Genomic DNA, 27,917 nt, shown 5'->3' with positions numbered 1-27,917 from the left:
ATTCACAAGTGAGCGAGGCAGCCCTGCAGCGCCCCGACAGCGGTCACCGGTCACCGCTTCCCCGAGCCTGGACCGGGCCTTTCTCCCTGACAGTTCGGTCAGGTGACGGAGGCGGAGCGTTCTTGGCAGGGGACGCGGAAGGACGCGAGCGAGCGGGCGGGCAGGGCTCCGCGGGCGCAGGGACATGCTAGTCCCGGAGCTGCCCAGGCTCTCGCTGATCCCCGTGCAGCTGCTGCTGCTGCTGCTGCTGCTGCTGCTGCCCGCGCAATGTCCCGCCCGCCGCGCCGGGCGCTTCGACCCCACTTGGGAGTCTCTGGACGCCCGACAGATCCCCGCCTGGTTCGATCAGGCCAAGTTTGGCATCTTCATCCACTGGGGCGTGTTCTCCGTGCCCAGTTTCGGGAGCGAATGGTTCTGGTGAGTGCACCTCCATCCGCTTATCCTCTGACCCTCTTTTTGTCCCTGCGTCTCCATCCAGGACCCACCTACCGCTTGCAGATTCGTTTCCTACCGGTTTATCCGCGGTTAGAATTTCCGGGTGTTAAATGCCTTATTGTGTAAACTGTCCTGGATGAGCATTGCCTTTTTCCTCCGCGTGACTGCAGTAATTGTCGGACACTCAAGGCGGCTCTGACTTCCCAGCTTCTGGATAGTTGAACTTACCAACTTGTATTTGTCACACACAGTACAACCATCAAACATCTAGGCTAGGTCGGGTTAAAACGTGAGTTCACGGGTATGGGAATGGTTTGCTCATTTGGGCATGTGCTGGCTCTTTAATGTTAAAATGTTACCATGTGCCTCTAGGGATTTTTAAAAAAGGTTCTAGAATGTTACCTTAATTTTTTAAAAGTTTAATTATTAACAATCTACTATATGGAAGGTGTTGCACAAAAAATTGCTCTTTGGATTTTGCTTTGAGACCTCTGTAAAAATGTGCATGTAATCTACAAATTTGAAATGTTTCCCATGCCTTTCCTGATTACTTCAGGTGTTAAATTCTTCAAGGCTGAAATGTGATCAAATATATGTGTGTGTTCATATATACACATATATTCCTAGGTAAAATAAAAATAAACAATGAGTATTCAAATCTACTATATACTGTATATGTTATATAGTGCATAGCTTTTTGTACTACACATATATAGTGCACATCAAATTTAATATGTACTTTATGTAGTATATACTGGAAACTCTATATTGCATCAACATTGCATAGTATACATTGTACCATTTCTGCAAAGACATTGACTCTCTGCAGCCAGTGACCTTTCTCATTAAGTGAGGCCAGTTGTGTGACCTGTGGAGTACTAGTCATCTACTCTTTTGAAATCAGCTTGCAAACAAGGGATTCTTTCTCACCGTACCGTATGTTTTCAAACATATTTACTTCAGGATGCTATACATCTTCATTTGCAAGTTTTGTGCTGTGAGGCATTTGGCGGTTCTTTGAAATGTTTCAGATTAGCTAGGTACATAAATTAACAGAATTTCTTCCTCTTTTATTAAATATAATACATCATATTTTAAGTGATCATTTTGTTCAACCATGGTGCATAGGTAAATATACATTTGGTGCTGGAAGAGTATTTGATGTTTGCTCATGGAGACTGGTGCTCTGCCACAAATAGCTAGTTTTTGGTAACTTTATTCTTTGTAATGGTAAACTTTTTGTTTTCTACAAATGGGCACAGGGTTGTTTTTTGTGACCAAGAACAATAAAGGTACTTCTCAATCAAGACAAAACAGAGTATATTTCTGATAGGTGGAAGGACATTTACTCTGTAGTGTAGAGGATTCTTTAATTACCATGGTTTCCTTTGTGTCTTTTCTAAACCCACCGCAGTTTGACTTGGGGGCAGTCAACAGTAGTGATAAGTATGTCTGGCTGTTCTTAATGGCAATTCAAAACCATATGTAAATGGAAGGCTTTTCAAGTGCCTCTTTTCATGTCTATTAGCAGGAAGTTTGAGAAGTGGCTGTAGACAATATAGAGAATACAGGTTCATATTAGACTGTACAGGGAGAAAATAGAAGTCCCTAATTTCCGTTCAACTTTCCGACTGCCCCGGTTTCTCTATTGTAGTTCCATTTAAAAGGTATATATCTGTTGTATATCAATCAGGATACTTTCAGTTCAAGGCATACAAAATCCAAATAAAACATACATAATAGGGGCCTGTTATCACCCATAAGGAGAATTAGTTGGTTCATTGATGAAATCAAAGACGTGGTCTCTTTCTATCACACTCAGCCTGTTGACTTCATCCTTCATGGTCACATGATGGTGGCCGGCCATAACGTCACACAACCTTGTCCAAAGGCAGGAAGCCCAGTGTCTCTTCTTCTTAGTTCCTGGAATCTCCCAAGTCGGCTTCCCCTTCAATTCCACTGATCAGCATGGGTCACATGTCCATGCCCAAGCTGCAGTGGAAGTTGGGAAATTATATATCGGACTTTGGAGCAGGCAAACAATAGTGCTGGTGACATATGATGTCTTCAAGGAAGGCTTTGCAGCAGGAAGGACCTCCTGATCATCTGTGGGGACGGAGTGCCGATGACGGATTTGCTCATCCTATGGAAAGACTCTATGAAAGGATGGCGGTGGAGAAAGTAGAAGATGGGCCAGAGATGGGGCTTGAGCCTGTTTCATGAGCACAGTTACTGCTGTGTTCATCTAAAATGTGTACCGTATTTTGCTGTGTATAATGTGCGCCCACGTTTTTGGCCCAAACTTTTGGGGAAAATCTTTCATTTTAATTTTTTAATTCGATTATTTATTTATATTTAGAGGCAAAACTGATTATCGTATTGCAGGGTATTGTTGTGCATATGGATATTGTTATTGCTTTCTAGAGTTACACTTTCAACACATAAGCATAAATAAAACAATTAAAGACATTTATTTATATAGATATAGAATTAGTACTATCCAGGTATGATGCACATCCTTATTTTCCCTCAAAAATTTGGGCAGAAAAGTACACATTGTACAAAGCAAAATTCATTATATTATGATACTGTTTTCTTCATGAGGCTGTGCTTAGGAAGTTTCGGCCCTACTGCTCAGAATAAATGCATATAACAAGTAACCCTGGAAGGTTGAGTCAATACACTAAAATAACAGCGTCTTCTTAATTTAACTCTTCTCTGCTAGTAAATGTAATAGATCCACGTTATGTTTTAAGAACTTAGTTTTCCTTCTGAAGCCTTCCTCACTTAAGTTACAAAGATACATACTACCTGTTGCAATTTAAAAGTGGGGAATTAATAGCAGATGTGTGGCTGGGATGTTTAGAATGTTCTAGGTTATGAGCTGAGTGGATTTCACAGAGGGATCGATGGAAGATGAGAAGAAATTTGGTTTATGTGAGCTTTCTTTCAGGAAAAGTCTAACTGCTGGGGAAGTGAGAAAGGGAATGTGGGTGGTATCTGAGCGAGGGGGGAGTAGGAAAGAGAGCTGACGTAATTATTTCCAAAATTTGTGTGTTGCACACGCTGTTTCTGTTCCTCCCCTTAGGTGGTACTGGCGAAAGGAAAAGATACCCAAGTTTGTGGACTTTATGAAAAATAATTACCCTCCTGATTTCCAATATGAAGACTTTGGGCCACTATTTACAGCTAAGTTTTTTAATGCAAACCAGTGGGCAGATATTTTTCAGGCTTCCGGTGCCAAATATGTTGTCTTAACTTCCAAGCATCACGAAGGTAAGTAAATGCACCATTTGCAAACACGGACGATGGTTATGGAATGTAGAGTAGTTCTTTTGGAAGAAGAAACTAAAGCAAGGTCATCCACATGCAATCAGAATTTTCCCTTGGCAGCGACCATATGTGGCTGCTGACATTTCGCTTATAATTTAAGGGACCACATGTTCCACCCAAGTAAGAGGCATTTGGTGTGCAGAAAGATCACACCCTCCACATAACAGAATAATAAAAATGATCACATTTTGTTACATGCATATTTAACAGTATTTCCAAAATTTGATTCAAGCTATTGGAAGTGGGGTGTGGGGTGCAGGTCACAGTTAATGACTGGAATTAGAGTCTTTGCCTTCCTTTCATTCCCTCTCTACAGTGCATTCTGGGAAGGCACCATGGGGGCTATGCTGCTGTAGACTTGCATCATTACTGACACGCGTGGCTGTGCTTTTGGCCAGCTCTTACATGGCCAAGTGGGAGACAGTTTGCTAACGAAGAAACCGACACAGATTATCTGAAAGGAAAAGGATTGAGGAAATGCAATGGTGACCAGAAATGTCAGAGATGGTAGAAGAATAGCTAAAAGGAAACACAGTGGTTGTATTAGTCAGTCTTCCAGAGACATAGAACCAGCAGGAGGTACAATAGATATGGAAGGATTTATTGTATGAAACTGACTCACACAGTTATGGAGGCTGACTGGTCCAGACCCAGGAGAGCTGATACTGTAGTTCCAGGCTGAATCTGAAGGCCCGAGAACCAGGAGGGTTAATGATGTAGGTTCTAATCTAAGTCTGGGTCCAAAGGTGAAGAAGACCAATGTCTCAGCCCAAAGACAGGCAGACAGAGAGAATTTTTCTAACTCAGCTTTTTATTCTACTTAGGCTTCATCAGACTGGATGAGACCCACCACAATTGGGAGGGCAACCTGCTTCACTCAGGCTACTAATTTAAATGTTAATCTCACATAGAAATATCCTCAGACATACCAAGAATAAGGTTTAGCTAAATATCTGGGCACCCTGTGGCCCAATGAAGTTGGCCATCACTGTGGTCCTAGATTAGTAGGATCGTTTGCACCCATCACCATTCAAGAGTTTATAAGATCAAGAAAGCATCCATAAATTGTTACTTCCCCAACTTCCTGTTAATTCATTTGACGGTTTCCTCTGCAAGCCCTCCTGTATCTCGGTGTAAGAAATTTTGCCTCATTGCTTTCTTCAGGGGTGGGGAGGGGAGTAGGAGGGAACAACCCAAACCACAAATATGAAATTATTTTACAGTATTTTCCTCTTTGGCCACATGTTAGTGGCTTAATGATTTCTTTCATCTAGATGTTTCACCTGCTTAGATGGATATTTATGAAGCGTCTTTGCTTGCGAACATGCTCATTTCCTGCTCTAGGAACTTCTCTGAGCTGTATGGCACGAAGTATCACGTAGTGAGCTTATTGAAAAAAACAAACACAACTCAATAATACGGTGAGGACAGAAGCTGAAGCTCACACTGAAAGACTTCCCGGGACCCACGCTGTCAGACAGGGGGAAGACCCTGCTGAGCTAGGTCAGGCGGAGACCGCTGTGGGAGCTTACGGTGGTGACACCCACTGAGGACCCACCTGGGTTCAGTGCTGCCAGACTTGAGGGCCCCTCAAGTGCAGACACTTTGAGTAAGACTTTAAATATCCACACTGCTCTGAAGCTTACCACAGACATCTTTGGAACGAGTGTGAGCTCTTTTAAAAGTGTCTTAAAGAATCTAAGAGTGTGTCGATCTGAGATTTTGTCCTAATGTATAAGAGTTAATTGTTTCAACAAAAATGCCTCATGTAGTCAGTCTATTCTCAGAGATCCTTGTAGATTTTGGTGGGGTAATAGCAATGGACCTATGTTTCTAAGCACTACCTACAAATGTTGGGACTTTTATATGACTTTTTAAGTATATCAGTTTACATAACGCTTCTAATATTTTTAGATAGAACAACCAGCAATCTAAATGCCAATTCCTTTAAAAGTGTGAATTGTTGCACAGTGGTTGTGTAACGGTAGACGTTACTTTTCTCACTCATTTAGTTGGTAGGTGATTCACTTTGGTAATTTAAGGAGCAACACCTAAGCTTATGCCTTTAGAGTGGGCTGGGGTTACAAATGGTGGGTGTAGTATCGTCAAGTACAAACTACTACCAAGGACTAGGGTCTTACCACCCCCTCCACCCCCCGTTTCGATGAATAATGAGGCTAAAGGAGATTTACTGCTACACGTAGGTCACCAGTGTTCTAAGAATCACTCTATAATCAAATAAATAGTCCTAAAGCCAGGGGATACACTTTAATGTTAGCTGTGACCTGCTGGTGCTGATTTCACGTTAGACCCGGGGCTGGCGGTTGGCGGGGACTTCACCATGAATGCAGCCGACGGGATGCTGTTCCCAGGGAGCTTATAGTCCCAGGGGGGGAAATCCAGAAGACAGGTCAGACTATATAGACCTTGTGGGTCCCCTGAGAGTTACTCTTAAAAACCTCGGTTTACCTTGTTTAAATTTTCATTCTTTTTCGTGTATGAAAGCAGAATATATATACTATGAAAAAAATTGAGGTAAGAGTTGCTTGTAGAGGCAGTTCATTCTATATCCCACATATGATCAAATTTGTTTTGGCCTCTGTATAGTAGAGATTGGCCTGCAATAATTCCATGGACGTTCTCACACAGGTTTTTAACGTAATTGTACAGGCTTCACCCTGTGGGGCTCCGAGCACGCGTGGAACTGGAACGCCGTAGACGAGGGGCCGAAGAGGGATGTCGTCCAGGAACTCGAGGTGGCCATTAGGCGCAGGACGGGCCTGCGTTTCGGACTGTACTACTCCCTTTTTGAGTGGTTTCACCCGCTCTTCCTTGAGGATGAATCCAGCTCATTCCAGAAGCGGCAATTCCCAGTTTCGAAGGCGCTGCCTGAGCTGCGGGAGTTGGTGAGCAAGTACCGGCCGGAGGTGCTGTGGGCGGATGGCGACGGAGGGGCGCCGGACAGCTACTGGAACAGCACGGGTTTCCTAGCCTGGCTGTACAATGAAAGGCACGTATGCTCCCAGATTGCTGCAGGGATCTTAACCGTGCTCAGTACGTGGGCAGCATTTCATTCCCTTGCTTCCTGAAATATTTCCTTTCAGGCTCATGTATGGTATGGGGGAGGAAATCATTATAAATAAGGCTTATTGGACACATTATTATTTACTAAAAGTAGTCAAGAGTTACAAAGCAGGGGTCAAATGCAACTCAAAAGCCTGCTTCTGAAATCAGACTGAAAATCACAGAATGCAGAATTTTGAAGACGTGAATTTTGTGGGTCCCCACTTTCATCCCCTTTCTGGGACAACTCTATTTATTCATGACTGGTTCTGAGTATGTGCTTTTCAATTTCTCTGATTGCTGCTTCTTTTTATCCTCTGACCCCCTGGTAACCTTTGCTGCTCGATGTCCCCTTTGTCTGTCTCCTTTTCCCACCATCATTCTCCAGTCTTCCTGTTCCTTCCCATTGCTTTCCAGCATGGCCAGCCTGCCCCCTTTAGAACAGGGAGTTCTGACTGAGCTCTCTGTTAGGCTTAAACTGTGTGGAACAAATCTGTATTTGTAACTACAACAGAAGATACTGGGTATTGTGTTACGAAGTCAGGAAGTGTTCTGCTGGGTTCCCTGAGCCCCAGAGGGCACACATACCAGTCCTCTGGAGAGCTCTCTTGATGTTAAAAACAACAGATTGTTCATGTGCTCCTTCCAGCAGAAAGACTGGGAGCCATGCACTTCAGTTGGTGAACCGACCCCTTCCCCTCTAAGTAGAGAGGTGCTGCGGGCACCACCTGTTATGATAAATAATATTGTAGGGATATTTCATACTCCAGTGAATTGCACGATGGTGACAGTTGACTTCCCTGAGATTTTTCAGTACTAGGCACAATTGTAAGAGGAAGAGAAAGGCTAGAATGCATGTATCAGATTGTTTGGTCACAGGTGAGGAGAACATCTTCTTTGTAAATTCAGTGTTGGGTTTCATTTACACCATTGGGGAAAGTTTCCGATAATAGTATACTACTCTTGTAAGTGCTGGGCACTGGGCATGGTGTCCTGTGTGTTAGTTCTTGTCTAATAATAGCTGAGGAAATTGGTCACTCAGAGGAACTGGGTAACTTGCTGTAGGGTAGGGACAGAGACAGGACTGCAACCAGCCCAGGTGTACTTGACTTCCAAACCATGGGTGTTGCATTACGTTACACTATGGTGAATTTGCAGGGATGCCTTCAGTCAGGCCTCTGTTCAGTGATACTTCCTTTTGTGTTAAAAAATGCTTCCTTTTAGTGTATAAAAAGTATACTTCTCATTTCAGCCCGGTGCGGGACACCGTGGTCACCAATGACCGCTGGGGAGCGGGGAGCATCTGTACGCACGGCGGCTACTACACCTGCAGCGATCGGTACAACCCCGGGCATCTTCTGCCACACAAGTGGGAAAACTGCATGACAATAGACAAGTTTTCCTGGGGCTATCGGAGGGACGCCAGAATCTGTGACTATCTCACAATTGAAGAATTGGTGAAGGTGCTGTGTAATGCCTTATAACAGTTATGGGAATATTCTTAATTAGGGTGGGTTTGTGAGAATCACTTTTTACTACTTGTATAGCTCCAGGGCCTAGAAACACAGGGCCCTGTTCTGTCTTCCACGTTGGTTCTCCTAGATATGCATGAGTTAGTCCATAAATACAATATATTGATACATTCATGATGAAATTGTCTTCTTTCTCTAACAACTCTATTCATTCTTAATTTATTTATTTATTTTTTTTAGCAACTTGTAGAAACAGTTTCATGTGGAGGAAATCTTTTGATGAATATTGGACCCACACAAGACGGCATCATCTCTCCAGTTTTCGAGGAGCGATTAAGGCAAATGGGGACGTGGCTGAAAGTCAACGGAGAAGCCATTTATGCAAGCAGCACTTGGAGAGCTCAGAATGACACTGTCACCCCAGACGTGTGGTAGGTTGTTCTTTCACTAAGGGCTGTTTGGCTGAAGAAGGCACCGAAACGTTTTCTCACAGATATAAAGAGAACAGTAGGAGAAAAAGGAAATTGGGTGAATGCCTGTCTATATGAAACACTTTCCAAACTGTATTGACCGTAAAGAGAAGGGAGGGGAAGACATTAGCATGTTCTTGAACACTTACTGTTCAGCAAATTGAGCTTAAATCATCTGTAAATGCCTCCTAATGGTGGACAAGCTTTAGTGGAAGGCAGTCAACTCTTACAAAAATTGTAAGTCATGTAGAAAAGTGTAAAACCCGGAGTGGCTAATTCAGAAGGGGGCCTCTGTTCAGCCATGAAGGGACGTCTGACTTTCGCAGGTGTCGTCACATCAGATTAGTGAGTGAGAGGCGCCCAAGGGCAGAAGAATATTAAATATCAGCTGCAATTACAGCACTGAGTTGATAAAAAAAAACTGTAACCTGCTCATAGTATTCAAGTAAATCTAAACCTGAAGTTTCTTTAAAATAGATTCTTAATCTGCTAATTTTTCTCTTTGCTGTATTTTTCTTTAAAAGCCTTGGCTTAGGCTCCTAGCTGAGTTTTGGAAGGTTCTGTGGGCCAGCGAGCACCTGAGTCAGACTCTGCCTGTCTCGTGGCTTCTGATGCCCACATACTTACACACACGTAAGAGTAGTGAGAGTGAGGCTCTGAAAATTCCCCTTGTGTCGCCACCCAAGTGAGTCTAGCCTGCCCAAGTATCGATCCAAAGATTAGACTAAATGTTTTTCTTTGATTTCACTTGACCTGACAAAAAAAATTGTCAGCTCACTGAAGAAAAGAAACTGAGGCAATGCAGACAGAAGCAACAGATTGCAGAATTTCAGAACTTTGGAGCTGTGAGAAGCCACAGTGAAAACTCAGTCCCGAGCATTCATTTCACAGAGGCTTGTTGAACTCTGGTTTTGGCATTTTTTTCTGTGCTTATAGTTGACTAGTACGGTGTCTGATCTGGGACTTGACAGTCATTAACTGTTATTCCTTTAAATTGTCTTTAAATAAGTAAAGATAAAAGCCAAGATATGCAACAAGGCCAGTAAAGCCCTTGTGTCTGGCTCCTGCCAATGGCTCCACCTCTGGCAGCCCTGCTCTCCCCTCCTCTCGGACAGAGAGCTCTCCCGACTCCCAGGTTCATTGGTGGGGCCCCCCTCCTCCTAGCAGCCTTCTATAAGTGTCTGTGTAAGGAACGCCCAGACGTACAGAGAGTTTTAATGAGTTTCTTGAGCCAAAACTGTTGGCAACTGCTGGGAAGCAAGATCTCAAATGCTGTTGAGAAGGATCGTCTTGCAGTTTCTTTTATGCATTTGGAATTAAGGAGGGAATGAAAGGAAGAGTACAGGAAGGTGGGAGAGAAAGCAAGGCAGGGACTGGATTACAGGAAAGTTAACAAGATCATGTGCTTTCTTGAGGGTGCTTATGCGTATTTGAAAGATGTGTTAACTAGGTGTTACAGGCACAAGGATAATAGACAAGGCTTGCTTACAGCAGAGGGAAACCTTTTACTAGACAAGTTCCGTGCCTTGGGTGTTGGCTACCACCACGACCTGCTCACATTCAGGAACAGGTCATCCTGTGAGGTTACTTTCTGCAGAACCCCCTTTTTGTCTGCAGTAGACTCCCAGGTCCGTCCTTAAAATCCTTGGAGATTTTAGCCCTGGTTTACTGACACTGTCCCCAGAACTACTCTTAACCTGTGGAATCTGGCACCGTCTCTGGGTGCATAGTGTCAGAACTGAGTGCAATTGTAGGACCCCTAGACGGTGTCTGAGAATGCACCCCTGGTGAAAGCACCCCTAGCGGTGCTTTGTGGTATGGGCAGCCCCCTTCCCCCAGCTGGAATTGGGATCAGTATCCTTTTGGGTACTTTTTCCACTACCATGGGGCTATTTTTCCTTCCCCCTACTAATGAAGACGTTGTAACTATTTACCAAATGGAAGTATCTCTGTAAATAATTCCAAACTTGGCCCATAAGTAATGAGAAATATCACTGTGCCCATTCCCCCTTCTAACCAGGTACACATGCAAACCTAAGGAAAAACTGGTCTACGCCGTGTTTCTCAAATGGCCCACCTCCGGAGAGCTGTTTCTTGGTGCACCCGAAGCTACTCCAGCATCGACAGAGGTGAGAGGGGACGTCATCTTACTGTTCCTTTAAATTGTTGACTAGAGTATCCTGATGAGAACATCACTTTTAACTTCAGGGAGAGCCTTAATGTGTTCCTTTATTACCCGTAAGAGTAATTTTAAAATGAGCTTCATCAATGGCCATGTTTGGCCAGAACCTTTGACCATTTTCTTTCATTTCCAAGAAAACTAAAGTTACAAAAACAGCTACATCATCTCCATGCATATCCATGTAAAATATTCTGCTTCACAGCCAGTCTGGGTTGTTCAGGTTTACCGTATGCATCCAAAACGTTCTTGTCATCAGACTGGAATTCAGATCCTTCCCCTGACATGTCACCCCAGAACACGTCTGAATAGAAGTAAGATGTCCTGGCCCTACTACTGTTAGTTCATAAAGTACTTTGGAGAGCGTTAATGGTTAACCTAAAAGTTATGACCACTAACTAGGTCTGGTATTGGAGTGCATTTAGATCAATTCTATCACTTATTTTGACGAAACTGACAATTTCCTTGGAGGCAAGTCATCCGAATGCTTCTCCTTGCATCATCTTTTCCTATTTCACTTCTAACGCTTATGATTGATCAGGAAGCAAAGAAGATGGAGTTCAAATCTGAGGTTTAATTATAGCTTAGTGGCCTGGGTGTGACGTTAAATTTTTATTTGATCAGTGTTCTCTTTGCCCCTCATTAATGCGGTTACTTAAAAGTTAATGGATTTTGTTTTTACATTGCTTTACATGATAAAGTTTAATGGGTCAAAATAACCACCTGTGGGTCAAATGGATCGAATTTCCACCTACGTGGAAAACTCTTCGTTTAACTTCACTTCGTATAAGACTAAGGATATAAAACAATTACAGTAATAATTGGTCACAGGTAAACACTGTTGGTTAGTGGGGGTTATTCACAAATCTCGGGAGGAAGTCTGGCTGCAGGAGGGAGAGGAACCAAACACTCTGTGCAGGAACTGAATGTGGGCAGACTGGCTCCAGAGTCCTGGTCTCTGCCCCTCTCTTCTGCATTGTCTCTGTTCTGACACTTCATTCCACCTTCACTATTCTTCTTCCCCCGCTCCGTCACACTTTTATGTGAGAATAATACAGATGGATGCATGTTTTCTTTGATCAAGTGTTAAACAGCTTGCAAACTCCTAAATAACAGTAAAAAACTGAATCCTCTCTCTACCATGCTTTTAAGAAACATCAACCACCTTTTCTCAATAAAGTGGGTGAGTCAGAGATATATTTGGAGACATTTGTGTGTGTGTGTGTTTTAATTTCAGGTTAGACTTCTGGGACATGGACAGCCACTTAAGTGGACCTCTTTGGAGAAAACTGGCATCGTGGTGGAGCTGCCGCGTCTAACCTTTCATCAGATGCCCTGTAAATGGGGCTGGGCTCTGGCACTCACCGATGTGACCTAACGTGCAGCGGAGTGGTCCACGCTGCAGCCACAGACTAGACCGTGTCGGGTTTGCAGAATGACAGCACACGGAGAACGCATACGTGAAATGGGGCAAGAAAAGTCAAGGGATTATTTAGGTGGCACAGCCCTTTCCCCCTTTCACTCCCTAATTTTTTTTCCCTAAGTTAGCTGTGTAACGGTTTTAACTCTCCGGCACACTGTGGGTTCTGAACAGGCCTCGTTAAGATGCGTCCCTTCAGCCCGTGAATTATTGCGAGCTGGAGGCCATCGAGATCCTGCGGGCTTGTGAGGAACTTTTACCTCTTCCAATAAAGAATTTAAATTTGGGACCCTGCCCATAATGAGTTATCACCAGAAATTACTTTTTTTTTTTAAAAAGTCTATTTCTCGGCATTTTAATGTTTCCAGAAAACTGACAGATCTACAAAGTAAACATGAAGAATATCTTAAAATCTTTGATAGGTTATTTAATTTTGTTAGAATTAATGTAGAAATTAATGTTCAAAACAAAGGGGAAAATCCACACAATTCTGTAGAATAGTGTTGTCCCAGACCTTCTTTGGTTTTAATAATCTTGACCGTCTCCATTCTGCAATCATAAACCTTACACATGTTCTCCCACTTAAGAGATTTTGACACAGAAATGTCATCACTGTACATTCTTGGGAAGAAATAACCTTTTATGACCTATCTCTAGGGCAGGGCAAACTTTGAATTACTGAACATCTCATTTTCCTTTTGTCCTGCGAAGCCTGCCTCCCCTTGAAGCCCCAGGCACCTTCCTTACCTCAGCCCCAGCTCAGCATGGCATGTGTGCCTCCTTGTAACATTGTGTCTCTGAACCTCTCGTGTGTGCGGAGTTCCCTTACACACACGTGTAATTAAATTTGATGATCTTCTGTCTCATGTCGATTTGTTTCTTTCTCTCCCTCCCTCTCTCTAAAAAAAATCAATAAATAAAAATTTAAATTAAAAAGTTTGCTTTCTATTATTTGCTTTCAACCAAAATGAAGTTGAAAATCTAGTTAAAAATTATAAAACCACTTCAAATGTTCCTTAAGAATAAAGCAAGATAATGAAGCAAAAACAATACTGATTTTGATGTAAATTTAAAGAAACACTAATTATTGACTAATTAACTCAACAAAAAAATGGGTGATTACGTGGGGAGGGGATGGGTAGAGATGGAAGAGGGTATGGGGGGTAAATGGTAATGAAAAGATGCAATAAAAAATAATACAAAAAGATGCTCAACATCAGTAATCATCACAGAAATGCAAATCAAATGCACAATGAGATATTATTTCACACCCATTAGAACGGCCACTGTCAAAAACAAAACAAAATACCAGTGCTAGCAAGGATGTAAAGAAATTATAACCCACGTGCATAGTCGGTTAAATTGTAAAGTGGTACAACCACTATGAAAAACAGTATGGATGGTCCTTTAAAGCTTAAAAATAGAATTTTTAGTACATGATCTGGAAATCCCACTGCTGGGCACATACCCAAAAGAATTGAGAGCAGGGTGCTGAAGAGAGATTTACACATTTATGTTCATTTTAACATTATTCACCATAGCCGAGAGAGGGAATCAACCCAATGTCCATCAACAGATGAATGGATAAACAGAATGTGGTAAAAAAGAAAAAAAGAAGAAAAGAAATGCTATGGAACAAATAAATTAATGGCTATAAAGTATTAACAAAATCATATTTTACTAAAACACTAAAATAAATTTACTAAAAATTTACTAAAATTTTATTGCAATAGCCAGTGTGCTTAAAATCAATACAAAGCAGGCTATTAAAACTATTTGCATGCAAATGAATGAAACTATGTAGTTAATAACAGCTGTGAGTAAATGACATCAACACAAGTTAGCCTCTAAAATCACAGTGTAGCTTCCCAAGGGTTGTTAACAATAATAAGGAAAAAAGTGCTGATCATGGTTGTGGAATTCACTGATTTCCATAAAAAGAAAAGTCCTTCATCAGGCATATAGTGAAGACACATCACTTATTCCTTTCAGGAGCAGCTGGAGAAAAGTCTGATTTACTGCTGTACATGGCTGTCCAGTGGCCTTCATGATTGGTTAAAGAGCACATTTTCCAGACATTACATCTATTTCCCAAAGAGCTTTTACCTCAGTATTAATGCCAAAGTATACTGAACTTCACACTATATAAAAAATGTATCTACATTAGTTTTCAGACAGTTTGGAACCAATATCCACGGGGTGACAAACATTCTGGTGTATGTGCTATGTATATTGAGATATGCCCACAAAACTGAGTCCACTGATGACTTTTAAAAAAATATATTAAGATGACAAATAAATCTTTTATTATGAAATGAAGACTCTAAGAATATTTTTTAATTAGGCATTTTGGTAATAAATCATTATTATATACATATATACCTGACTTATTCAGTGTATTTTTAAAAGCAGATTAATCTACAATAGGTATTTTTGGAAAGAGAATCATTTCTCCAGTTGCTGAGGAGTGCTGAAAGCTTCGTAGACATTAGCCGCAAAGTCTTTCACTTGCTCCATCAGCAGCAGATCCTGGGAAGAGGACGACAGAACGTTACAGCTCGCCAAGTGTACACATAATTTGAATCCCTGTCTGCCATCAAGAAACAAATGTAGCTCTAAAGTTTGTGATGTCAAAGTCAAAAAGAAAACCATTTAATGAAAGGAGTATTTTTTCTTACAATAGGTTCTGGGAGATATTTGTTGTTTAGGTTCTTACGAGGGACGCCGCCTTTACACCAAGGCCTAGGGACTTTCCTCACTGTACGTTATTGAGGCAGTTTGGAAATGAGGCATATTGCAAGTAATTCTTTACTTGTAACACAGTTTCCAAATGACTCAGAAAAACTCACGTGGATTCCAAGTTTAATATAATCAGTCTTAATGGATTCTAAAATACTTTCCTAAGAAAGAATACAGAGTAACAGGTAGTACAGTGAAAAATCTAAATAACCCACTGTCTGCGTAGCTTCTAGTGAGTCAGTTATTGGTGTATTATTAACAGGTACATTTATTATTAAAATGCTTCATTGCTCCACAAAACTTTTATGATTTTTCTCAAAATTTGAGGACTTGCATCATTGATCTGCCTCAATGCTCAATATTCTCACTAACACAGCTTAGCGTGAAACACGAGCACTGTGAATGCAGCTGACCACTGAGGGTGTCTGGACCGATACGCAGGTGTGGGACGACCTCCTAACTTCGCCACGGCACATTATTGCTCTCACGGGGCATCACCACACTCAACACGCGGTTTCAAGTTTTCAGTTTCTTTGAACAAGTACCGCAGGAGAGAAATGTAATTTTACGTTGGACAAACAGGACCACAAACAAAAATATAATATTTTTAATACCCCAAAGCCTTCTTCTTACCTGAACAAAATCACTAGGCGTTTCACTGCAAACCGAGTGGATCTGACCATTCACTATGGGAATTATCTTCGCCAACGGCAGGCTGACACTGGAAAGGCTGAAACATCATCACAGCAGTAAGTACTCTCTGAAATTTGTCAGGTAGGTATTTACCATTTTCATTATGAATAATAAGTACCACTGGGAAATACTACAGAAACGTGTTAATAAGAAAATAAAAATCATACATAGCTCTACCACTTAAAAATAACAACTACAATTGACACCATGGTTAATTTCTTCCAGTAGTTTTTATACATATCTATTTTTTGGTTTATTTTTAACATACAACTATAACTTCCCAAGTATTCTATTTTAAATTTTATTTATATAAGCATGTTTTTTCATCTTATTAAAAGTTCTTCCAAAATTTTTGTCTGTTTTTAATGATTATGTGTGACAATTTATATCATCAGCTATGCCTAGAAGTATTAAAATTGGCTAGAGTATTGAACTATATAGGTCAATTATGGCTTGCAGTACTCAAAATTAGACAACACATTAAAATTTAAAACATTTTTATAGATGATTTATTATAGAATGGTACAACTGAAACCTATATAATTTTATTAACCAATGTCACCCCAATAAATTCAATAGAAAAATAAAACCCAAACCCAAACCCATTTTCAGCTTTGTATTCTAAAGAGTTAAAAAAAAACAACCCCAGAATAATTGCAATTTAGGGAATGGAAAGGTAGTTTTACAACTAAAGTACTTATCTAAATTGGGAAAATTTTTGAAAAAAATTAATTTTAATACTGAGTCCAGAAAGAGTTCTAATGAAGCAGTCACCGGTTTAGCAGAGTTCATTTTGTTGAAAAAGGGACAAATTTATCCTCTAAGATTTTTTTGTTTCCGGAACAAAAAATGAATACGTCAGAAGCACTATATTATTAGAGCAGTCCTTGCACTGGTAACACTTCTCCGAGTCCCCTTACCTGTTCATGGAGTCTCCGTGCTGGAGGTCCTGTTCAGTAGGTCGGAAGAACTCAGCCATGTTGTCCAGCAGCCTACTGAACCCTCGGTTTAAACAGGTATTCAAAACCGTACTAAAGTCTGGGCTACACGAAATAAGAAGCTAAGTTACTTTTTAGATTCTTAATGGAAAAGGAAATAAATTCAGTAACTGTGGCTCCCTTTCCCAGCTACCATTTGTAGTCACAATCTAGGTTTTAGAGCCTAAAACACTATAAAAGTACATCAAGGAGTCAATCTTTTAAAAATTAGAAAAGAAAGCTTATTAGTCACAGAGAAAGCCTCTTATAGTCACAGATTATTGGTTTGCTTTACATATTCCATCATGAAATACTAATAACTTAGAAAATTTTATTACCCTGTACAGGTGAGGAACTGGATGTTTGAGAGATAAAGAAATTTATCTGATGGCATGTAACTAGTAAATAGGGGACCTAGAAGTTGAACCTAAGACTTCTTTATCTTAAAGTTCAAGATCTTTTTGTTATGCCCTATTAGTACTTCACAGAAACTCTGTGCTATAAAGAGTAATGTGCGTGTGCTACGGAAGTCAGGAAAGGCCCTGTTGAACACATCAGGCCTATCTTTGATGTGCAGAGACCTCCGTCCACACCAACTCAGGGGAGTGCAGGGGCAGGGCTGTAAATCTGGAAATTACTGGCACGTAGACAGCAGTGAAAGCAATGGGAGTATATAAAGCTGCGTGCGGCAATTAAGGATGAAATAAGAACAAATACCTGGGAAACTCTAACGTGTGAAAGAAAGACAGACACAGAGGAACCGAGGAAAATACGACCTGAGAATTGAGAGAAAAATTAAGAGAGCGGACTGCCATGGAAGCCATATGAGAAAAGGAGTTCAAGAAAGGCTTGATCAACAGCATCAATTATCAGAGAAAGGTCAAGATGAATGTCACAGGTTGGCTGGGTTTGGCAAAAGATCACTGATGACCTTTTCTCGAGCTTCACAGAGTGGTTTGGTGGAAGCCTGAATATGAAAAAAAGGAGAGATTGCTACTGTACACTTAAGGGACTAGAACTTGATGAATTAAGATAGTAGATTCAGTAGCTGAGTTAACCTAAAAGTTTGCTGATTTTCTTCAAGATCATGAAAAAATATTGTGAGCAAAAGATATAATTTTCTCAGAAAACAGAACTAGAGAAATGGCCTTAAATTATCCTTCATTTAAAAGAAGTTTTGATATTTTAGTCACTTAAGACAAAAGTGGGCAAGACTGGTATTACTACTCAGATTTTACAATGATAAAACTACCTGAGAGTGTAAGCGGCTCAAGCAAGGCTCAACTAGAGCTAATACACAGGCGGGCCGATCTTGGGTCTAGGTCTGGTCTTCTAATGTACAGTCTGGTGCTTCTGCAGTAAACAGCGTGGCTCTCTTCTGGATCATTTGAAATACTAACACTCAAATGAGGGAAGAGGTGAAATTTTTTTTTAAAGATTTTATTTATTTATTTTTAGAGAGGGAAGGGAGGGGGAGAGACAGAGAGAGAGAGAGAGAGACATCAATGTGCGGTTGCTGGGGGTCATGGCCTGCAACCCAGGCATGTACCCTGACTGGGAATCGAACCTGTGACACTTTGGTTCGCAGCCCATGCTCAGTCCACTGAGCTACGCCAGCCAGGGCTGGAAGAGGTGAAATTTTTATCACTCAGGGTTTTAGGACCATTTTAGTCTATCCTGAAAGGCTTAGGGGGCAGAGGTCACACACTGAGTGTGTGTGTGAGTGTGAGCATGTGTGTACATGTAGACTGGCTGCGGCAGGCTAGCTCTGGCTTGCAAGAGCATCGCTTCCCAGCTCCCCAGGTCAGCCATGAGTGGCCTCAAGATGGTAATCAGAACTACTGTGGTTACCCTTTCAGTATTTCTTTTTTACAGAGCTGGTTTGTAAACACTGACTACTTACTAGTATACACAGGGTATACCAGAATCATCCTTGAAAGACTTTTGCAAAATATAAATACTATCTTCCAGTCCCTCAACTGGTATATGGAATCTCTAGGTTAGGGAAGCAAGTGGGCCAGGCAAAGGCACCTTGAAAAAAAATCTCTGCTTCCCTCCACACCCTAATAAAAGAACCACCAGTTTAGTTAGGAAATCCTACCTAAAGGCAGGGAAATAAATCCAAAATTTAATTGTAACAAAAGATTATGTTGAATATGCTGTTCAAGAAAGACTGCAAAATGGTCCTAGCACAATAAAAACAGACACACACGTTTTCTGTCGCATGCAGTTTACATACCTTTCCAGCATGTCCCTAGTTTCGTTGAGCAGTTTGATGGTGGTGACGTCTCTGGGGGAAAGCCCACAGGCCTGTGAAAGGAAGCGCCACATTCAGGTTTCCACCGTCAGCACGGTGCGATGATGAAACTAGTCCTATCAATACACTAAAGGGCTGAAGAAATCCAGAAGTCTATGTTCTATCAACGACTAAAAAATGTTAAACTAAAAGAAAGAACTGCCAAGTTTCCTGGGTTGTTAAAAGATGAGACAAAGTAAAATTATACTTTGTAAGACCTTTGTTTATCTGGGCTATCTTGAACACATTTCTAGAATACATTTACAAAGAAAACAAATAGTCTTTTAGATTGCAGAGGCCTGCTATTACTTTTTCTTTTATCGCTAAGACACTTTACCAGGCTTTTTCACTGGTCTGCGCTACTCTGGGGCTCTGTGCATCCCTTCAATCTGAAGTTTCAGGTTTTACCTCAGTTCAGGTATGATTCCATTCATCATTCCTCTCTGCACCTGTTCCTTTGAATAGTTCTCTTTTTTAGTTCCACTGCTGAATTTAAAATTTGGAAACTGTTTTATCACTCCAGAATGCCTTTTTAATACTCTTATTGCATCTCCTTGAGATTCTAATTTCTAAGTAAGTCTTCTCCTGTTTTTTAAATTAATTCTGTCCCATCTGTTCTGCTTGTTCATTTAAGTCTCCACCCTGCAGGGCGCCTTAAATGGGCGGTGGGGTTTTGGCCTCCTCCTGAATGCAGGGTGTGTCAGCACCCAACAGGCCTATCCTTGGGGTCTTTGGGGCAGGGGAAAACTTGCAGACGATGAAAAAATCTATCATTCTTTGTTCTACTGCAGAGGTTTGGCACTGGGGCCTTTCTGGTGTAAGGGTTCTCCAGTTGTCAAGTGAGAGATACTCTTTTCTCAACTGCAAAGAATGGGTGCAATCCACTTACACGTGAAACAACCGATCATTATTCTAAAGTGAGGTTACTGACACCTGCAATCTTTGGCATCTTTATTATTCTTAATCAACGAGTAACCTAAATCACAGCTGGCTGGGACACACAGGTGTGCAGCAACGCCATGGTGGATAACTGCCAGATGAGGTCTTTGTTTCTTGACCAGATGGCAACTTCCCTCAGTCCACTTTGGTGCTGCCATCATTGATGAACTTTAGTGAAAGCAAATGTGACGGTGGTACCAGCCTGATGAGAATGTACCTTTCTCTGTCTATGAAGTTAAGTTAAGGCTCTTTATCCTGGCATGCAAAGCTCTTCAGGATCTTGCTGCTCTGTCATCTGCGACTTGACCTCACAGATATTTGTTCTCGCCATGTGAACTGAATTGTCTCCTGAGTTCCCCATGTGTAATGAGCATGTCCTCTTCATTTTACATCCTGACCACACAGCACAGTATCTGTCACATAACTAACACTCAATAAAAATTTGTTGAATATCTAAAATTATAAATGTTTCTAACTAGGAATCAGTCATATGAAATTTGTTTTCTAAATGAATAAGGTTTTATTTAAATTACTGAAATATCTGTCTTTCAATCACATACCTTGTAAGAGACTCAGAAATCTAAATTTTAAGAGATAGTAAAAAAAAAATTAAATACGTTGACTAACTGGTTTGGTTAAATGGTTATGAATTAAGTACCTGAGCTGATAATGGAGTTTCTTCATCTGGCATCATATAGTGGCATAATAAAGATTTGGATCCATCTTTATCAATCCAGCAAGAAGATTTATGCTGCTCAGTGAGATTTCTGATTTCTTTTAGCTTTTGCTCCAAGTCCAAAAGGGACAAAGAATGTTTAAGAGAAATACTGAAAACAGAGAAAAGGAAGTTGGAAATTAACTGAAATGATATCATACATCCTGAACACACTCTTTTCCTAACATGTTAGTATCTGAGATCCTGTTTCATCCAGACAAACCTGAAATTGCTGACTGCGAGATCACTAGAGTAGATAAGAAATCAGCCATCAGTTAAGGGGCATTATTACAGAGCCAAGAAAAATCTTGCCGCATATTTCACAAGAAAATTCCCACTGTAATTATAGATATTACCAGTATAAGTAAGAGATAAAAGCCTCACAGGCAAATTTTAAAGTAGGTTTTTTATCTCATGACCTAAATATTTCTGGTTTGTTTGGAAATCAATCAACGAATAATGAAACACTAAGACTTTCCCCTTAGTGTCAAAAGGTTGACACTGATGAAGAAAATGGATTCCACAATGCAACATCCAGGGCTGTGTCTCTCACCAGGTTACAGAGAATTTCAGAGACCCCCATTTGTGAAGTTACGAGTGTTTGTCAAGCTACAAGCTTCGCTAGAAGAACTCTACTTTTTCTTTTATTCATTTGAATCAGGAAGTCAGAAAAGCCAAAACAAAATGTCTTACTTTCCTAAAATCTCCTGCACAGCCTGTTTAATGACAGTGATCAGTTCTGTCAGGCCTGTTGAAAGAAAAACAGACATGGAAAACTTGTTTATTTTCCAAATTCCTCAGTAATGCAAATAAATGAATTACAGTTAGTTTATAGGTTGTAAACAAAAGTCTTACCATCTCCAAGGAGGTGCTGAATACTTGATAAATACTGCTGTTGGACATCTGGCGGGGCGAGGACTGTCTGTACAAAACAGAGTCAGGTTAAATCACCTAACATTATTAGTAAATTAGTATTTTCAGTGTAACTGGAGCTGAGATTTCCAGGACCCGGACTAACAAGCAAAATAATATTCTTTAACATAATAAACAGTCTAGTTTCAAAATGTAAAAATAATAATGCTAAAAGTTTGCAATAACATGAAATATAAAGATATTTAATTTATAGAAATTATCAGAATAAGTAATAATCAGTTCAAGTTGGAGCCTCTTGAAAAAAGGGCAGCCTCTGCTCAAGTCCATTGAACTTACGGTGCCATTTTTGCTAACTGCTGCATTATCCAGGTAGATATATCCACCAATAATGTTTAACTGGACTCGCAAAAGGACGACCAGCATACAAGTACTGTATACAGCCACGATACTTCTTGTGAAACCTTCAGAGAGAAAAGAAAATCACTAGGTACTATCATTGAAACGAATAAATGTGTAAGATCACAAATGATCCCTATGGTTATTTTTTCATAGGATCACTTAAAAATACATTTGTAACTGTTTCAGGTACAAAAATATACCAATTCAAAATATTTCGAAGTCTATTTCCTTACATCTTTTTAATGTAGATTAGGTATGATCTCTTAATTAAAACAATAACCAATATATTGAGTGAAGGGATATATATTATAAGCCTTAAAAAATTAAATAAGGCCCTGGCCAGTGTGGCTCATTTGGTTGGAGCATTGTCCTATGAACTGAAAGGTCTTGGGTTCAATTTCTGGTTGGGGCACAGGCCTAGGTCGCAGGTTTGATCCTAGGTCCAGGCGCGGGTAAGAAGCCACCCATGTTTCTCTCCCATATCCATGTTTCTCTCCCTCCCTTCCTTTTCTTAAAATTTATTTTTACTTTTTAAATTCTTGTTTATTCTATTACAAGAATAGTCATCACAATTTCCCTCCCTTTGCTGTGCCGTGCCTGTCCCACCCCCCACTCCAGCAGTCCATCCCCACACTACTGTCCGTGTCCACGGGTCCTTCAGACGTGTTCCCTGACTACTCCCTTCCCCTTCTTTCCACCATCCCCCCGGCCCCCTGCCCCTTCCCCTCTGGCAGCTGTCAGTCTGTTCCATGTTTTCACGTCTCTCATTCTGTTTTGTTTGTTAGTCTCTTTTGTTCATTAGATTCCTCTTATAAGTGAGATCATATGGTTTTTGTCTTTCACCAACTGGCTTATTTCACTTAGCGTAACAGTCTCTAGTTTCATCCTTGCTGTTGCAAAAGGTAGGAATTCCTTCTTCTTTCTTTCTGCTGTGTAGTATTCCATTGTGTAAATGTCCCATAGTTTTTTAATCCATTCATCTACTGATGGGCACTTTGGCTGTTTCCAACACTTGGCTATTGCAAACAGTACTGCTATAAACACTGGGGTACATAAGTTCTCTTGAATTGGTATTCTGGGATTCTTAGGGTGTATTCCCAGCAATGGAATCACTGGGTCAAAAGGCAGTTCCATTTTTAGTTTTTTGAGGAAATTCCATACAGTTTTCCACAGTGGCTGTATCATCTGCTTTTCCATCAACAGTGCACCAGGGTTCCCTTTTCTCCACATCCTTGTCAGTACTTATTTGTTGATTTAGTAATGATGGCCATTCCGACAGATGTGTGGTGATATCTCATTATAGTCTTAATTTGCATCTCTCTGATGGCCAGTGATGTGGAACATCTTTTAATGTCTATGAGCCATCTGTATATCCCCCTTGGGAAAGTATCTATTCAGGTCTTTTGCCCATTTTTTAATTGGATTGTTTGTCTTCTTGGTGTTGAGTCGTGTGACTTCTTTATATATTTTGGAGATTATACCCTTGTCCAATGCATCATTGGCAAATAAGTTCTTGACGATGATTTGTTTAGCTGTGCAGAAGCTTTTTAATTTGATATAACCCCATTTGGGTTTTTTTCCCATTTCCCTTTCCCTAGGAGATATACTGGCAAAAATATTGCTACATGGGGTATCTGAAATTTTACTACCTATGTTTTCCACTAGGACTTTTGTGATATCACAATCTTAAGTTTATTCAGTTTGAATTTATTTGATGTATGGTATAAGTTGGTGGTCTAGTTTCACTTTTTTGCATGTAGCTGTCCATTTCTCCCAACACCATTTGTTGAAGAGACTGTTTTTACTCCATTTTATGCTCCTGCCCCCTTTGTCAAATATTAATTGATTGTAGAGACCTGGGTTTATTTCTGCGCTCTCTATTTTGTTCCACTTATGTTAGTTCTTATGTTAGTACCAGACTGTTCTGATTACAGTGGCCTTGTAGTATAGTTTGATATCAGGTATTGTGATCCCTCCAACTTTGTTCTTCTTTCTCAAGATTGCTGAGGCTATTTGGATTCCTTTTTGGTTCCATGTAAGTTTTTAAAATATGTGTTCTAGGTCTGTGAAATATGCCATTGGTATTTTAACAGAAATTACTCTAAAAATCAGTAAGTGTGTCCTTGGGCAAGGATTAAAAATACATACATACATACATCCATACATAAAAACTAAAGAAGGACTGGGAAGCACTAAGAGTTGTAGCCTCAGAACTCTAATTTGTCCAGGGAGCTAGTTCAGAGTAAAAGAGGGAGGAGCATGAAGGACTCCAGCCTTCAAAGGCAGGTGAAGGAGGATGAGCCCTTTAAAGGCCTGATGAGAGGTACAGAGTCATAGAGAAGCCCCTGGAGAGGAGGTTTTACAGTAACATAAGGTAGTGTTTGAAACAAGGAGAGAGGAGAGGTGTTGATGGTTACCATGATGTCTAGCAGTAGGCAAATGTCCAGTGGATTTAGCAACATAAAAGTTACTGCTAATGTTGCAAGATCCCTTTGGGTGGAGAGGGGAGTGAAGGCCAGGCTGTAGTGTGTCAAAGGGTGAGTGGGAGTGAGGAGAAGGAAATGAAGAAATCTTTGTTATTATATAAGTGTGTGAGAATGTATAAAGCTGAAAGCAAATACAGGGTACTACACAAAGGTTTAATTTATTTTCAAACAGGAAGGTTTAACCATGATTCAGTGGGCAAAGACTAGTTGCATGGATGGGAAAATGTAGGAATAACTGTCAGCATGAAGCTCTAAGGCATGGTGTATGTATATTAGTATATATCTACATGCATGCTCCGGGCAGCTCTTTGCTTCAAACTTTTATTACTGATGAAAGTCTGTACACAATATCAAAGCCAAGTTTGTATCTGAGCTGGAGGAAAAAGTTCTTTAAAGTATAATATTGCAGATATCAGTACCTAGTGCAGGCATACTCAGGACAGGAGTCCACGTTATCCTAACAATAACAACAACCCACCAACGTCACTGGTACTCACTAAGCCCCTTCTATGACCAGACAGCAATCTGCTTATTCTATGAGAATCATTTGACCTTGACAGCTCTACGGGGGAATGAGCACACAGACAGCCCTGCAGAGATACTGCCAGGACCTGCTGTCACAGAACATGGCCACTTACTTATTATCTTCAGATCCTCCCATATTTCTAGCTTGTTTGAAGGCCTAAAGAAAAAAAGAATATATGAAAATAATAATTAGATAATCCAACAAAAACTTTGAACTTTATAGCTCTACATTTAATTACAGTTTATAACAGGGTAACTGTAGAAAACAAAGCCCACAAAATCTGGTAAAAAGAAAATCCTATGACTTCAGTAACCAATGACAACAACTATCTTCACTAGTATGTTGGTCTAGATCTTCCAGTCTTTTACTTTTCTGAGCATATGCCTATATGATGTTATAAAATCATACAGGAAAAACAGAAGAAATGTTTATTTCTTTCCCTCGTTTATCATTTCACACATAATGAAGTAGGTCTTCTAATCATTCAAAGCTCAATAATGAAGTTTTTTGTTTAAAGTATCATCACAAACACATGGATTTAACTATATATTAGTCTTTGACATGCTTTAACTCATTGTAGTCATTCTTATTGATGTTCAAGTTGTCCATCTTTGACCAAGCTGGGGACTCTTCAGGTTCATTCCTGAATCCTTCTGACATGAGCTCACTTGTCTCTGGTAACTTCCCTGCATGTTGACATGAAAAGTTGTTGTGTTTAACTTGTTCATTTCTAGCTGCAGACCTGAAAGCAGCCATTTCTCTAAGAGCCTTACTTCCTGGTAGCAGGAAATCGCAGTCTGAGATGGCAACCTTCGACTAAAGATTAAAGATACCCATTGCCACTGGGTAGCAATTCTAAGCATTTTCAGTATTTACCGTAATTTTTTTCGGACTGTAGGATGCACCCCTCCCCCCATTTGGGAGGCACAATGGTTGTTAATGCTGCCGTTGAGCTCTGTTTACATTTACATTGGTGAAATATTATATTATTTATATTATTAAATATTTTACCACATTTTTTGCTTCAAATTTTTTTTTCTATTTTCCTCCTCTAAAACCTAGGTGCGTCTTATGGTCTGAAAAATATGGTATGTATCCACGTGAACATATTCAAAGAGATAAAATGTATCACAAATTCATTCTAGTTTTACTTCTTAAAATTTTTATTTAGTGGTTTTAGAAAGAGAGAGGAAGGGAGAGAGGGGGAGAGAGAGACACTGATTTGTTGTTCCAGTTATTTATCAGGACAACACTCTGACCAACTGAGCTACCTAGCCATGGCCACTTCTGATTCTTTAATGTAACTAAAATATCTGCTAAAGAATTAATCTAATCCTTTCAAAGTGTTCGACCTCTCTTGTGATAGAAGGTATTTAAGATATTTTGTTGTTGGCCTTGGCTGGGTAGCTCAGTTGGCCAGAGCATCATCCTGACATGCCAAGGTTGTAGGTTCGATCCCAGTCAGGAAGCAACATATAAGAAGCAACCAATGAATACATAAGTAAGTGGAACAACAAATAACAAATCAATAGTTTTCTCTTTTTCTCTCTCCTTCTTCCTCTCTCTCTAAATTCAATAATTTTAAAAAAGATTTTATTTTATTTATTTTTAGAGAGAGGGAAAGGGAGGGAGAAGAGAGGGAAACATCCATGTGTGGTTGCCTCTTGTGCACACCCTACTGGGAACCTGGCCCACGCAACCCAGGCACGTGCCCTGAATGGGAATTGATTCAGTGACCCTTTGGTTCTCAGGCTAGTGCTCAAGCCACTGAGCCACACAAGCCAGGGCTAAAATCGATAATTAAAAAAAAATTTTTTTTAAAGATTCTTTGTCACGCACTGAAACCTTGTCATTATCAATGTTCAATAAGAATGCCAAGTCCTAGAAACAATGGTGAATATTTATTTGCTATTATAAAACTGACAAAATAAGATATCAAATCTTTTATTTCTTTCTGACTTGTTATTACCATAATTAGTTTAAAGAGAAAATTAACTTGCTTGACAGGCTTATATGAGTGAGGTCTTAGCTGACTGAAAACAAATAGAAAAGCAATTATTAGATTGGAGGCCTTATTTAGTCACACTTCGTAAGGGCTCAAGCCCCTCTTTATGCAAATATCTTTCAAGTGGATATTCTTTTACTTTAATCTTCAAATAGCAATTATAAATCAAAAGGAAGACTAACACTGAGATAGATATAAAGAGGAAACAGTGAGTGACAGCGGCTGCTCACCTTAAACTCTTAGAACTTCAGAAACCCTCCCGCCTGCGTGTGGAGTGAGAAGGGAGCACGACATCTTCTCGAAGCTGGCCAGGAGCAGCCTCCCCAGTTAATCTGTCTTCTCCAGCTCGTCACGTTTTCACCCCACGTTTGGCTTTTCCTTTCTTTTTCTAACCACAGATCCAACGTCATGTGCCTTGAACTGTAATTTATTTCATCTACTTCCTCCCCTGACGGAAACATCGTGAAGGGAAAGAGACCTCGCCTCATCTGAACTATCGCAAGGGGCAGAGTCACTCTGAAGGAAGAACGCCACTCTCTTCGCTGTGTCTGTTTTCACGCTGCTTTTAGAAAGGTGCTGTTTGCTTTTTTATTTCTTTTGTCTCCCCAAGAAGACCAAACTTAAGACAGTTAAAATGTACTTTTATTCTCTACGTATGTACACAGACGTGATAATTAGCATTTATTTGAGAGTAATCTGCTTATATGTTTCTTCTTCATGTAATTATATAAACGAACTTATAAACAGAACCTTACATTTGCATGTAACAGTGAAATCATGTCAACCTCTAAGAATGGTGAAATTTGGTAGCAAAATCCCTTATCACTGGCATTATGCTTTAATCAGATAAAATCTCAAGTATACAGATCCACTGTTATTTTGGGAGATACTCTCTGA

The 27,917-nt window shown here is 40.3% G+C and overlaps 2 protein-coding genes and 1 long non-coding RNA gene across 4 annotated transcripts in view; 2 read left to right on the top strand and 1 right to left on the bottom strand.

Annotated features, from left to right (window-relative positions):
- The first annotated feature begins 131 nt into the window (after window positions 1-131).
- Window positions 132-12,998, top strand: FUCA2 (alpha-L-fucosidase 2). Its single transcript, XM_028510010.2, has 7 exons — window positions 132-417; window positions 3,524-3,711; window positions 6,439-6,778; window positions 8,084-8,294; window positions 8,544-8,734; window positions 10,794-10,902; window positions 12,190-12,998. Exons 1-7 carry the CDS (start codon window positions 185-187, stop codon window positions 12,328-12,330), a joined length of 1,413 nt encoding a protein of 470 aa, XP_028365811.1. The 5' UTR covers window positions 132-184; the 3' UTR covers window positions 12,331-12,998.
- A 1,339-nt stretch (window positions 12,999-14,337) lies between these two features.
- Window positions 14,338-27,917, bottom strand: part of PEX3 (peroxisomal biogenesis factor 3) — a 22,791-nt gene continuing 9,211 nt past the window's right edge. For both annotated transcript variants that reach the window (XM_028509704.2, XM_036024808.1), the window contains 9 exons: window positions 25,128-25,171; window positions 21,941-22,065; window positions 21,587-21,653; window positions 21,425-21,479; window positions 20,675-20,843; window positions 19,021-19,091; window positions 16,725-16,847; window positions 15,745-15,841; window positions 14,338-14,901 (listed from right to left, as the gene is read on the bottom strand). In XM_028509704.2, the coding sequence (XP_028365505.1) occupies window positions 14,818-14,901; window positions 15,745-15,841; window positions 16,725-16,847; window positions 19,021-19,091; window positions 20,675-20,843; window positions 21,425-21,479; window positions 21,587-21,653; window positions 21,941-22,065; window positions 25,128-25,171 (835 nt within the window). In that variant the 3' untranslated portion in view covers window positions 14,338-14,817. The remainder of the gene's footprint in view (window positions 14,902-15,744; window positions 15,842-16,724; window positions 16,848-19,020; window positions 19,092-20,674; window positions 20,844-21,424; window positions 21,480-21,586; window positions 21,654-21,940; window positions 22,066-25,127; window positions 25,172-27,917) is intronic.
- Window positions 17,796-18,853, top strand: LOC118500357. The gene is made up of 2 exons (XR_004902927.1): window positions 17,796-18,199; window positions 18,414-18,853. It is a non-coding gene; the product is annotated as an uncharacterized LOC118500357 (long non-coding RNA).

This window comes from Phyllostomus discolor, chromosome 4 (genome assembly GCF_004126475.2).
Source record: "Phyllostomus discolor isolate MPI-MPIP mPhyDis1 chromosome 4, mPhyDis1.pri.v3, whole genome shotgun sequence".
Taxonomy (NCBI): Eukaryota; Metazoa; Chordata; class Mammalia; order Chiroptera; family Phyllostomidae; genus Phyllostomus; species Phyllostomus discolor.
This window is presented reverse-complemented; position numbering and strand designations above follow the sequence as displayed.

What these genes read in the sequence shown, in the direction of transcription:
- FUCA2 (XM_028510010.2), top strand. Translation starts at nt 185, where the DNA reads ATGCTAGTCCCGGAGCTGCCCAGGCTCTCGCTGATCCCCGTGCAGCTG. An exon ending in AACTTCCAAGCATCACGAAG is followed by an intron (nt 3,712 to 6,438) that starts GTAAGTAAATGC and finishes GTAATTGTACAG; the next exon opens with GCTTCACCCTGTGGGGCTCC. An exon ending in CAATTGAAGAATTGGTGAAG is followed by an intron (nt 8,295 to 8,543) that starts GTGCTGTGTAAT and finishes TATTTTTTTTAG; the next exon opens with CAACTTGTAGAAACAGTTTC.